Source organism: Athene noctua, chromosome 2, assembly GCF_965140245.1.
Source record: "Athene noctua chromosome 2, bAthNoc1.hap1.1, whole genome shotgun sequence".
Taxonomy (NCBI): Eukaryota; Metazoa; Chordata; class Aves; order Strigiformes; family Strigidae; genus Athene; species Athene noctua.
In genome coordinates this window covers 122,958,591-122,971,618 of record NC_134038.1, presented here as the reverse complement: position 1 = coordinate 122,971,618, position 13,028 = coordinate 122,958,591, and the positions used below count along the sequence as shown (strand labels likewise).

At 35.7% G+C, this 13,028-nt stretch overlaps 1 protein-coding gene across 5 annotated transcripts in view; it reads right to left on the bottom strand.

Moving 5' to 3' along the window:
* PIP4K2A (phosphatidylinositol-5-phosphate 4-kinase type 2 alpha) overlaps positions 1–13,028 on the bottom strand; it is a 119,340-nt gene that overhangs the window by 15,157 nt on the left and 91,155 nt on the right. For 4 of the 5 annotated variants that reach the window (XM_074900153.1, XM_074900154.1, XM_074900155.1 and 1 more), the window contains 2 exons: positions 6,235–6,381; positions 3,567–3,605 (listed from right to left, as the gene is read on the bottom strand). In XM_074900153.1, coding sequence (XP_074756254.1) covers positions 3,567–3,605; positions 6,235–6,381 — 186 coding nt within the window. The remainder of the gene's footprint in view (positions 1–3,566; positions 3,606–6,234; positions 6,382–13,028) is intronic. The other variant, XM_074900152.1, reaches the window with a different exon arrangement.

Sequence of the window (13,028 nt, the reverse complement as noted above, 5' to 3'; positions counted from 1 at the left end):
AGAGGAATTTTGTGTTAAGGTGAAATCTAAGGGATGGAGCTTGTCTCCACACTGATTATCACAAAATATTGAAATGACAGTTTCAGAGTTTCTCATCAATATGTTAGGATATTAAACAGCTGAGGACAGTCAAGCAGGAGATAAACTGAAAACAGGACAGAAAAGTAACATTCTCAAAGTCATTCCAGTCAGCTTTTCTTCCTAAAAACTGATCTAAAAAAAAAAAATGTTTGAATACTAATTTTACACTACAAAACTAAATTAGAAAAAGACCTTTTTTTTCCTGGTTTCTTATGGTCCCTTAAATCTTTCTGTATAATTGCCTCTTCCTTATTAACTGAATAAATAACAGAAGAGTAGTTCAACAGGAAAAGATTCAAGAACATAATAATTTTAACTAAGTTTTCCATTTCAAAGTAATTTATCTAAAATTTGCAGCCTGCATTACAATGTGACTAAAAGACTTACTCTTCTGTTTCCTGGTTTGGACAGCTTTAAAGGAAGCTAACATATTATGCTTGATATTCTGAAAACCATTTGATTACCTGAATATTGGCATTTGAAATTAAATATGAATTACTTAAAAGCCCATTTAAAAACTACAGCATTGCCAGACATTTTAGCTGTACATTTAGCACCAAAAGCTTCCTGTCTTTTATTACTTTTCTGTTTTACAGATGTGAATAGCAGTGGATACCTTTATAATAAGTAATTAAATAATGCTGCCATTAATTTAAATTCTATTATAAATAATGTAATTTCAGGGCAATATTAATAAATTGATGATTTAACTTGCCTCTGGCTAAAAGTCAGCTAAGTATTTGAGATTGTCTGGTTTTGTTTAATCATTCAGAGCAATTTCTTCTAACATAGGAGATGCCAAAAATCTCTTCAGAGCATTTGCTGAAATGCCTTTTCCCCCCCTTTCAAGCTAAAATTTCCCAGGCATTTTAACATCTTTAAGATGGCTTGAGATTCCCACAGAAGACAACAAACAAAAAAATTGAAATAGTGACATCTACTTAAGAGAAAATGGAAGTGAAAGAATATGCTACGAGGCTCTTACTTGCCAGTTATGAATTATGGACCATTTACGTACTTATGTCAACACAGTCCTCAAGGTCCTGAAATTAGTGTCACACATGCAGAGATACATCTCAATAGCAGGTCTTTAGCACTGCTCAGAGTTTCAAATAAAACTTTCTTTGTCTATTTGTATAAATACACAATGCCCTTTTTATTTAAGCTTACAAACGGTGAGATAGAAACAACTGAGTAGTTTAGATGATTAAACCACTGCTGTTGTAGTGCCTGCTGCAGGAGATTCAGATCACAGTGACGATGAATGTTCTGAACATCTACAATACAGACATGCAGTAGTCTATTCTTCAGACCCTTACAAATCAAACAGCAGACTCCAAAGCTTAGACAAAACACATGTAATATGCAAACCATTATTTTTCCTTTCCTTGAATCCCTAGGAGTCCTTCTTGAAGTGTTTGCAAAGTGTTGTTCCTTCTATGAACTTAGAAGTCTACTAATTAATTCCCTTTCTTAGAAATGTTTGTTCGAGTGCTAGCTTGTGGCTTCCCTGCTGCACTGCACTGGCATTTGAGGGGAACGATGAGTAACAGAAGGCTGTTCAAACAGCCCCAGACTGTCTGCTTACAAGAAGAATAAGCTTCGTGTAGTTCTGTCTCCAAGAAATCAAATTCCTCTGAAAAGAAAACAATGTGTGAGATTTAAAATTGCAGAAGAGTTTGGGGGACCAGGTTTTTTTATATTTCTTTCATAGAAGTACTCAAAAGGGGAGGCTCAAGATATGTTGAAGTTGATGGGAATTTTTGTTATTGGCCTTACTGAAGTTATGATTTTACATTAAATTTAGAGAGTAATTGTTGTATAGTTATACAAAACTACATAACTTAGTTTCAACCTAGTTATAATCAAGTTCAATAGTAATTTTGCCATGAATTTACCTGGGAACAAAGCTAAGCACTGTTTCTTTGAGATTCTCACCAACATATTAACTACAGTAGAGGTGTACTATTATTAATTTATTTATTATGAGACATATTCCTAAAACGGCTCAAAACCACTACATTAAATATCTGTATAATATCAGCGGCTATACAGCTGAATATGTGTAATATTGTTAAGTTTTACACTCCTATTCCAAGCATTGATGTCGCGGTCTGAAGTAGTCCCATCCAAATAATTTTTCCTCCTTATTTATGTCAGATTATTTTAGTACTACTAGCAGAGGTTTTCAATGACACTAGGTATTGTTTGTAAGACATTGAAGGGTTAATACCTCTGCTTTAAAAAAAATAAAATAATTGTGCTACCAAACAAGAACAAAAATAGACCACAAGAAAAGAACAGAGACCATTCAAGACATCATCTTGAGGGCCCGGTACAGCAAAAGAGAGCTAATACTGAGTATTGTAACTGCAGTTGTCATTTGGTACATGGTAGTTGCCTAGTGCTGGAAGAAGAACTGTCATACCTTAGGACGAAGTAGAAAAACTTTGCACAGAGTTTTTCATGCAATGAGAACTGTAGGACTGACAGCTGCTGCATGTCCCTTACTCCTTAGTGTAGTTGTGTGATTTCTAGAAGACCCAGAGAGGTAGGTATGGTACAACTAATGCTTAGGAGAAAAACAAATGATCTGAATGGAATTTGGGGACAACATAAAATGAAGTCTTTTGAGTGACTGATCTTATGTCTAATGCTAAGTCAGAAGGAATGTAGTTGGAAAAATTAAGAAAACAAGGGTCATGGGTTCCTAGACTTCACCCAAATTTGGAAATCTTACAAAGAAGTCTTAGATGATGGAGACTATGTTCCACCTTCAGTTATCTGTAGAATCTCTAGACAAACCCCTCCTAAAGTGCCATCAGGCTATTTCACTGAAACCTCAGAGAAATGTTGATTTTGAGAACATTAAATTTTCCAAATGAACTGAAGTTGGAGATGGAGAAAAACAAAGTGATCAATTTCCTTTTAGAGAAAAGTTTCAGCCCAGAATTTGAGGGAGACTGTCTCTTGTTATAGCTACATATACATCTGTCAGCTGTTTGCTCGTTTATATGAGCTTTACATACCCAAAGATTCTCACAATTCAAGGTTTGGTTCATCTTTGCATTCACTTTAGAAGTGGTGCCACGTCACATCATTTCATTAACTGACATGGAGTATCCATAAATCTCAATATTAAAGAGCAAGAGAAAGAAGATGAAGAAGCAGGAGGGAAGAGAAGAAAGTCCTGATGTTTTCCTACCACAGGGCAGGCCCTGAAGAAACCAAGAAGAGAAGAGAAAAAAGGAAAAGGAGGAGGTAGAGGATTGGCTCACTTACCTCTGAAATCTCAACACCATTGCAAACCAATATTCAAAGGTCTGCAGAAAATAGAGGAAAGATAAAGGAGGGAATAAGGTAGAACTCAAGAGGGGAGAATATGACAGAAAACAAAGAAAAGGGGCAGAACAGCACTGGTTATGTTTGTCCTGAGACTAGCTAGCAGGTTAGATAACTGAAAAAGGAACAGAAACGCACCATACCTTTTCTTTGTCACTGGCTTCTCGAGCCACAGTAGAGCCCTGAAACAGAAAAAATGGATCTAAAAATGTGCATATGTCAGAAACTAATTTGAAAATGTTACGATAATAGGTCAAAAAGTGGATGAACTGCATCCTTCTGAACCTGAGAGCTGTTTTAAAGAAAGGTGATACAGTAGGTAGAATGCCCAGGGCCGCTGAACTGCTGCAACCACTTGAAGATGATGTATCATGAGAGAAGAAAGATGGATTAAATCCTCAAATGCTCTACATCTATCGTCCTCCTGACTGCTGGAGCTTCATCCTCATGTCTCATCCTCATTTTGAGACTATCATCCTGGAATTTCAGTTTGCTTGGCAGACTTTTCATCCTTTTGCGCCAATTTAGCTGTATGGTTATGGAATAGCCTGTTCTATATAACTATTTGGACATATGTAATACACATTGGAAAAGGATGTCACCAAATATAAACACATAAAAATATTTAAAAGATCACAAACTACAAACAAGAACAAAGCACCTCACAGCAACATGAAGTCAAAAGAAGAGATGAGACCCACTGCAGATTCACAAGATACACAGTGCTTGCCAAAGACATTTTGCATATTTCTTTTTTTAAAAAAAATGCATTGTTTAGCTTAAAACTAGTAGGCAATATGGTGCTTTCTGAACAAGCTGGAGGTGACAAAAAATGGCTGTATCTATTTCCTTGAAAATTTCTTGGAGCAGGACCACACCTTTAAATATCCAGTGTTTATTTATCACATAATAGCACTGCAAGAAATAACTACAAACATGATAACTGGACACAGAGACTGGTAAATCTATCATTTGTTGGAAGGTGTGCATTGTGTAAAGAAGTGCTGGAGTGGAGTCATACTAGTTTAAAGAACATGAGGATTCCCAACTACATCTTTTTATACCATGTTTTATTTGGTTTGCAGAGAGAAAGTTAGAAAGGATGGAGAGGAAAGAGAAATGGGACAGTATGTCTCGGTTATTGTGAATGGCCCAGCAAGGCTGGATTTTGTTGTGTTATATAGTTAACCGATAACAAAGCCTAGTAAAAGTCTGACTTTTAGTTCACTGATGGTATTTTGTTTAATGTTGTATTCTGTGGTCCATTAGACTATTGGGCCTGAAAAAATATCACCTGAAAACCTGACTAGAAGAAAAAAAAAGGATTTACAACAGTAAAAATTAGGGAGATTGACAAATTTGACATTTAGGTAATTTTAATAAACTACCTCAGCGGCCAGGAAAATACTTCTGAAATCCTATACTGCTCTGTGGTCTCTTTCTTAGTATCTACACAGGTAGAGGCTTGTGTTACAAGTGAGCTCTAAGCCAGTGTCAAAAATATTCATGTACAAAAAAGGATTTTGAACCTAAAACCGCAGATGCTGTAGAAATGAAAATAAAGAAAAATTAATTTATAATGTATGCAGTGTCACTATATCTGCTGAAGGAGTTTGTTTTGAATTCTGTTTGTATGATACTGATGTTAAATTTAAATTGCAAAAGAAGTTTACCTTTAAAGCAATTCTGTCCAGCTGGACAAACTGAAGTACAGAAGCATTCACAGAGGTAAATAATAGCAGGAGCTGTTGACACCAATGCTAAGAATGTACTGTGTATCATTTCTGTTTCTGTTGTGCTTTCGTCCCTTTTTAAAATGCATCTAGACATTATGATGCTCTAAAACTTATACAGTTCTGTTAAATTAAAAAAAGTATCTTTTTCTGGTAAGCTCTGCTGCCGATAATATTAAATACGAAAAGGCAATTGTCAACCATCTGGAAATCAGTTCTTATAAATCATGTTGAGTCAACTCTCTAACCATTGCTAGGTAGATACTTGACAGTAGGCAAGGATGGCACAGCATACAGCATTACAAATCTCTTAATACAGAATGCTAAATAAACAACTTAAAACAAGCTTGCAGATGCATTTAGCAGTTCAACACATTAAAATAAAACATATTAGAAAGAAGTAGGTTTTTAAGGGGAGACTATGGAGGAAATTAAAATACAATCCCTTAGGTAGAAAGACTAAGGCTATATTTTGGGCAATCGTTGTAAACACAATGTATATTAACTATTGACAAAATTACAATGAGCAGATAAACCTTCTGAAATAAAGCTAAAACATACCTTATGATAAAAGCAACAGAAATTTTGTTTAAGAACCTTTTTTACTTTAATTATTTTTAAGACAGAATGAAACATGAAGCTTATGTAGTAGGCATTTTGTAGTAGCATTTTGTTGGTTTAAATGATGATGAAATTTAGTTATTTTATAAAAGCCCTCTGCAGAATCAGCTGTGGCTTTCCATAATGTTGATAAAAAAACCTATAGGAAGCAGAATTATTACTGTACTTGTGTGAAGGGTTTTACCTTTAACCATTAGTTACATTTAACAAACATATCCGGTTAAATCGCTCGGTTTAAAAATGAACAATACGAATAAATTTGTACAATTTCTATAAAATCATCCCTCAGTTTTGCTAAACCTAGATGCCGAAGTAAACCAGTTAACACTGGCTCTTACATAACACAATTTAAAATTAATTAAAATTCTGAGCAATAGTCAAGCATCAGCATAATCCAACATTTACAGAAAGCGTTTCAGCTACTTTGTCAGTTATTTCATCAGCAGTTATTTCTCACCTTTAAATCATATTTTCTATAAACAGATAAACGATGGCTGAACACATTTCTTGTAACAATCATATATACTTCAACTCCATCAACAGTAAGTCGGTACATGCCCAAAAACTGTGGAAGAAGTGTATTCCCATGACACTCCACAATAAACTGCAGGAGCAAAAGACAAAACAGAAATGAGGATGAATACATATTATATAAATATATATTTACATAGTTTTTAAAGAGAAAACACCTAGAAACAATACATTTATTTGCTGAGTATATATTTGTGTGGAGATAAACCTTCCAAAAAAATCCTGCCAAAAAACCTCCCTTCATCTGGAGGTTATTCTGCTTTTAGGTCAGTGTTTAAAAATTAAAATCTTGGATTGCTTAACTTATAACTCTTGACTTCTATAGACAATCTCATAAAAAGAGCAGGCTCAATTTGACAGACCTTTCCACTTTTATGGTCCAAAAAGCACACCTAATGCAGATAACATTTGGTACTGTTTCAAAAATCAGAAATATTTTAACATCACACTGATGTATTTTGTATCCTTTGCCCCAGATTATATTTGATTTGTATGTTTCTCCGATCTCAATATTTGTTTATTATGATGAACATTTATGGTGCTGTCACCAGCAAGGGGTATTACTTATTATCACCAACTTTCTACTAGTTCCCATGTAATGGTTGCATTTCAGGGTCAATAATGTTGAACAGTGAAGTGCAAGATCCCTGCATTTTTTTATTTATGAATCATTATCTTTCCTTAAGGTCACCATATTTCATTATAAATGGGCTATTAACCTTGAAAAGACTTGCAACCTGCACCTGAAAAATGTCCTTTTTTAAAAAAAAAAAAAAAATCACTTGTCTTACAACTAATAGTTCAAATTTCTATTGGAAAGACCACTGGTGGAAGCAGTACAAGAACAGACTACATTGATGATGAGAACTACCAAAGAATAAATATTTATTCCCATAATAAAAATGCCCATACTGTATTAATTCTAAAACCAACTCAAACACATCCACTCATATTTTGTGGAACCAAAGAAAAGTGAAGCCACAATGATGTAAACCAGAAAAGGACTCACCAGCTTTCCTCTTTCTATTATTGCCAAGTCTCAAACAGAGGAAATTGGGGAAAATTTAGAAATTCAAGCCCCAAATGGGAAATATGAAAACTAACCAAAAGTCAGCTTTTAAAGCAGATCAACTTTTAAATATTCATTGAATACTGAAGCTGCTGTTTCTTTTGTGCCAGAGCAACCTGGTTATTAGAAATACATTATTCTAAAATACAGAAGACTTTAGAACAAGTTAAATGAAGAAGCCGTTTGAGTTGTTTAACAAAGGTCTAACTACCTTTGGTTACAAATAATATAACAAAGTTCTTGCAACCCTGAAGATTTTGCAATTTTGGTCTCCTCTGCTAATTTTAAGAAATTTCTTCTACTAACTTTATACTGGAATCTGCATGTATCACATACAGACTTTCTTTTTTTAAAATTGCAAAATAAAACCAGAAAGATTTAAGAGTCCTGAAAACAATCCTACTCAGAAAGAAACCAAAGGAATGAAGAACAAAGATGAAAACTGTTGACTGAGAACTGAACATAATTTTGACTAACAACTGACACACAAGCTCTGTTGAATCTTGCTGGCACAGCTGGGGCTCTAACACTCCTTTCTGTCTGCCCTGTAGCTGTACTGGAGGTTACAAGCCCCAAAGCAGAGAACACATAGTCATGATGCAGTTGTGCCACTTCACAGCAAAGCATTTTTAAGCTCAAACTGCCTGGGAATGGGCAAAACATGTTAAGTTGCTGCAGAGGCTCAGTGAATGCAAATCAGAACCTTAGGAAGGAAATATAATTGTATGCCCCAAAATACAAAGAAGTTTGACAGTAAGAGGCCACAAAAGCAAAGTCAGTCCTAAGCTGTGCACAAAGATTGATCAGTTTGCACCTAAGAAGCCTTCTGTGTTTAACAGATGCAGAAGTTTTAAGCTGGGGTTCCTGAACTGGAGGATTTTCAATCACAGGGCTATTATCAACCTCACAAAGCAGTTATAACTTGTTACAGGATACATAGCTCATTCTGACCATCAGTTTCGAACTCTGATCATAAAGTGAAATTAGAACTATTAATGCTGATGTTACAGAAAACTTGTTTAAAACACTAATCACTATTAGTCAAACTATGTTGATTATTTTATCATAAACATCAAGTACTTGACACATACTATAAAGGTAAATACTTTTCTAATGCTCTATTAGAAGGTGGGAAGGGTCGTTCATATAAAAACATATACTGAATGATTCATTCTCTAGAATGATTAGGTTCTGCAAGGACAATAAAAATGAATCTAGTTTCCAAGAAGAATTCAGTGCCACAGAATTTCAGGCCACTCAACTCTTTAATGGATCAAGCCGCTCTTAATCTTAGGGCTCTTAACTACAGAATTTGAATTAAAATAAATATTATTATTCTGATTTTCTATATGGGGAGCTGAGACATAGAAACTTTATCTGAAATCATACAGAGAGTTTGTGCCACAAAGAACAGCAGCTAGACGTCTTGAGTACCAGACTAGTAACCCCCCACCCTTCCTCTCAGCTGCTAGGGTCATAGTCTTGACACCATCTCTTCAACCCTAGCTCTTGCTAACTCTCCAATTTTATCCTTTCTGGTCCTGAGTGTCCACATCTGTAAAACAGCAATGTCAGTAACACAGAACATGCGCAACATACCCACTGTAGTAACAAGAAGCAACTCCTTTGGTTAGCACTATACAACACCCCCCCAAACTGTTCTGGCTTATTTAACAAGGAAACAAAGGCAATTACTGAGAGTTGATTAAATCCTATTTGTAAGTTAGGGTTAGCCATTTGCTAATGCTGTTGTTTCATTTAATTATTTTGCGAACAAGCCTTCTGAAAGGCTCTTCACTTGATAAAAGGGACTTGGCTGTGTTCTTGAAGCCTTCTAAGAGACCTTTTCAAAGCAGACCATGTACCACAACAGTTGTTTCCTAATTGCTGCTGACTGTAGACACTTGTGTCATTGCAAATTAAAGAAAAGCCCCTAAAATTATTTCAGTGTTTCCCATGACAGCATTTGTTATCCTGATGGGGAGACAAAGGAAAGAGGGAGGAATGCCACTTGCTTTCAGCATCTACAAGGTTGGTCTAGAACTTCCTACCTTTGAAACTATCAATCCCCCATATCTGCATCACAGAGGAGGCAAAACGTGTCATCTGTTTGGGTGGGAGTCCAGCAGGACTTGCACTGGTGACTGTGGTTGGCAGATTTTCAATTTGTCCATCTTGACATAAATGAAGTAGCAATTTAGTCACCTCAAGGTGCTTTTTAGGAATGTTTTCCTGAAGTTTCCCACTCACAGCTGGAATAAAAGTGAGCCTAGAAAATAAGCCGGTACATGCTTAACAGGACTGCTAAATTTCAGTGAAAGAAAAGACCTTCACTCCTTTATGTTAACTCTTTCTAAAAAGAACATTAAAACAATTCTATCAAGCAGCCTTCCTAAATAAAACTGAAATGCTTAGCTAATACATTTACAAGTCCTTACATGCAGTAACAAAATCCATCGTTTTTTAAAGAGTGTTGTAATAAACACCCCATTTTTTGTTAATTCAGACAATTTTCATTTTTCTGCACAGCATGAGGACAGTATTACCATTAACAAAATGACGTATCATCAGCATGTTGACACATTTTATCAGCTGTGCAGCACAGATTTCGTGGATGTAATTTTCTGAGCTCCCTTGAATCCTATGCTTAAAGCTAAAAATTAGTAAGACGTCCTTTATGACCCTATAGTCTCATTCATTTTTGTATAAATACAGCTTCAATTTTCCTTAATAAGAACAGAACTTCTCCTATCTTATTTCACATGAAAAATTATATTTTTAGCTTCTTACTTCCCCATGGTAATGCTAGTAAGATATCAGGATGACTAAAAGTACATATAACTTTTTGTCAAAGAAGTTATGCCATTTTTGGTTCTTTTTGGAAAAACACAGAGTAAAATTTCCATTTCTGCTATTTCTCCTCCTCTCCTTGGAGGTAATCTGTGGACTGATTTGGCATCACTGAAGACTAAATCCTTAATTATATCTACCTCTGTTCCACATGAAAACTCAACATTCCCATTTGTCACAGGTAGCCCACTTTGTAAACATTAATTCAAAAATACACAACATACTCATTCTCTGTTACCCCTTTATTATTTTCATGATTTTCTATATAATTATTAAGGCAATCATGTTTGAATTATCAAACACTTATGTGACAAGTCTATACATTCATTAGGATGCTTTATTAAAGAAACTGAACGGAAAGCAGCATAATTATTTAAAGACATTTTGGAGGACAAGATGTTGATACTACTTTTTTGGACTCAACTTTTTCTTTCAAATCCTCTTGCTTGCAATCAGAAATATCCTCCATCGATGTGTTGTGTGCACATATGCTGACATGTGGAATCACTTCTCAAAAAGGAGGTTGAGAAGTTGTCCAGAGTGATATAATGTTTTAGAATATTCTGATTATTGCCATTTTCTTAAAACCCTCTTCATGGAAAATTATCCATTGGGTACTTATGTGACACACAGAAATTATTAATTAGCTGAACTACAGCATACAACAAAGTTATAGATTTTCAAGGCATATAAGGTTGTTTTCTTCTAGTCACGTAAGAAAGCAGTTTACAGGCTTTCAGATACAAGCCCTGTGATTCACAGCCTTACAGTTCATGTTGTTTCAGACTTAGGCCTGTGTTAATTTTACTTCAAAGTGCAACATAATCTAAATGTTACCACCACATGTGATTATGTAGGCTGCAGATCTGCTACCAGGAAGATTATACATGGTACTGCTACTATCAAATGAGCACTGGTGTGCTGATTTCTTCTGAAAGTGTGCAGAGCATCAAGAGCTTATATATATGAAACAATAAATATATAGAAAACATCTGCTGGTGAAACCCAGGCCTCAACAGAGCCAGTGCAGCCAAGTCCAATCTGCCATTTTGTGTAGTTAGGTATTTACCTATGAAATTTCACATCTTCTAGTGAAGATTTTCGATGTATTTTTTTGGCAACAGTTCCAGCCCATGGCTGTGTGGCCTTTTGCATACTGCCCTTTTGCAATTCCACCTAATGCCCACGCTAATGAGTTTCCTGTTCTCGGAGTCACCTCTCCTATAGGAAACAGTGGATCCATGGACACAGATGAAATGCACTGTTCAAATGAAAACACATATTCCCATCTTTACTACTTCTGCTTCTCCTGGTTTTCCACAAAGCTGCTTTAGAAGTTGGATATTTTAGCACAGGGTAGAGGACACGTTCTGTGCGGCCTCACGATTTGCACAAGAAACTGGCTGAAGGGCATTTCTTTGCAAACCTTGCATAAATTTTCACCTCTTACTATATTAGGACATACAGAGATTCAGGGTCACCATTACACAGTGTGCATCCTTCTTCACACATGTTTAAGTAATAGTACATTATATTGCCTTGTCTTTTTACCCACCCTTTCCCCTTCTTTTTGTGATACATACAGGTGCAACTCATGAAGAAATAGGGGAGAGGCTGGGAGGAAGCAAGCCACTGATAACCTCTGCAAGTAATGACATGGAGGGTAGGATGACAAAACTTAAATGTAGCTCTGCTTTAGCAACCTACTGGCTTGATGTCAGGCCATCTCAGTGCAAAATTCCTAGACACCTAGTCCCCACTTTCTTTTCTGGAGTATTCTCCAGCCTATGTTGTCACCAACTGTGACAAAATTGCTTCTAGCCTACTGTAAGATTTTTATATCTATTTATGATTTTAATGTTTTCTCTTACCTTCTACTCAACCTTGTGCTATTCCTTGATTCCTGCACAGCCCTGAACCCTGCTCTTAGTGCAACATCCCCCCTTTTCACCTTATTGCCTAGATTTTTTTCCCCTTTCATTTGTCTTCCTGTTTCTTTCATATTTTTTCCTCTCCAGAAGGTATTTTTTTTTCCTGCTTTTGTTTTCTCCTTTATGCTGTCGTATCGCCTTTTTAGCTCATTCTATTCTTTCCTTTCTTCCCATTCACTTCCCTATCACTTCGCTGTTTGCTGTCTCTGGTAAATGGGCAGTCCCTCTCCTTTACCACTATTCACTATTTCTGCTGGTTGCCAAGGAGACAAACAGGCAGTGCAATACTTATCAGTTCTGCACACAATTACCTGTGTAGGGAAGAAAATGTGCAGTCAACAGGGACAGCCACCTATAGAAAACCTAAAGGGTACCTACACTCATGAGTAGTTTTATACTGGAAGGCTTGTACGCTAACAATTCCCTCTTGTTCACCTGCTTTGAGATGGCTTCTCAATTTCTTTTCTTTACTGAAGTCACCTGGGTGTCAGCACTGAGGAATAATAAATCCCTTTTGAAGTCCATTTTAATGAAAAAAGGAAAAAAAAAGGTGTTCAAAAGGTGTTGGTTTTCTTAAGACACTCAAGTTGCTTTCATTTATTTTTAAAAATTTCTATCCTGCCTGTCATGTATTCTCAAAGACCACAATTTTAAACCAATTTACACCAACTTAAGATTTAAAGCAAGCTTATCTCACTGGGAAGGGCAGGGTATCTTGACAGACATTTCAGAAACTAGAACATCTGTATGCAGAATCTTACTCAACTGTCACCAATTTCTGCCCTTGAAAAATTACATCTGTAGTTTAGAAAATATCTACATGTATACATATATATACCACATTAGTATCTACAATAGTATATTCTGTAT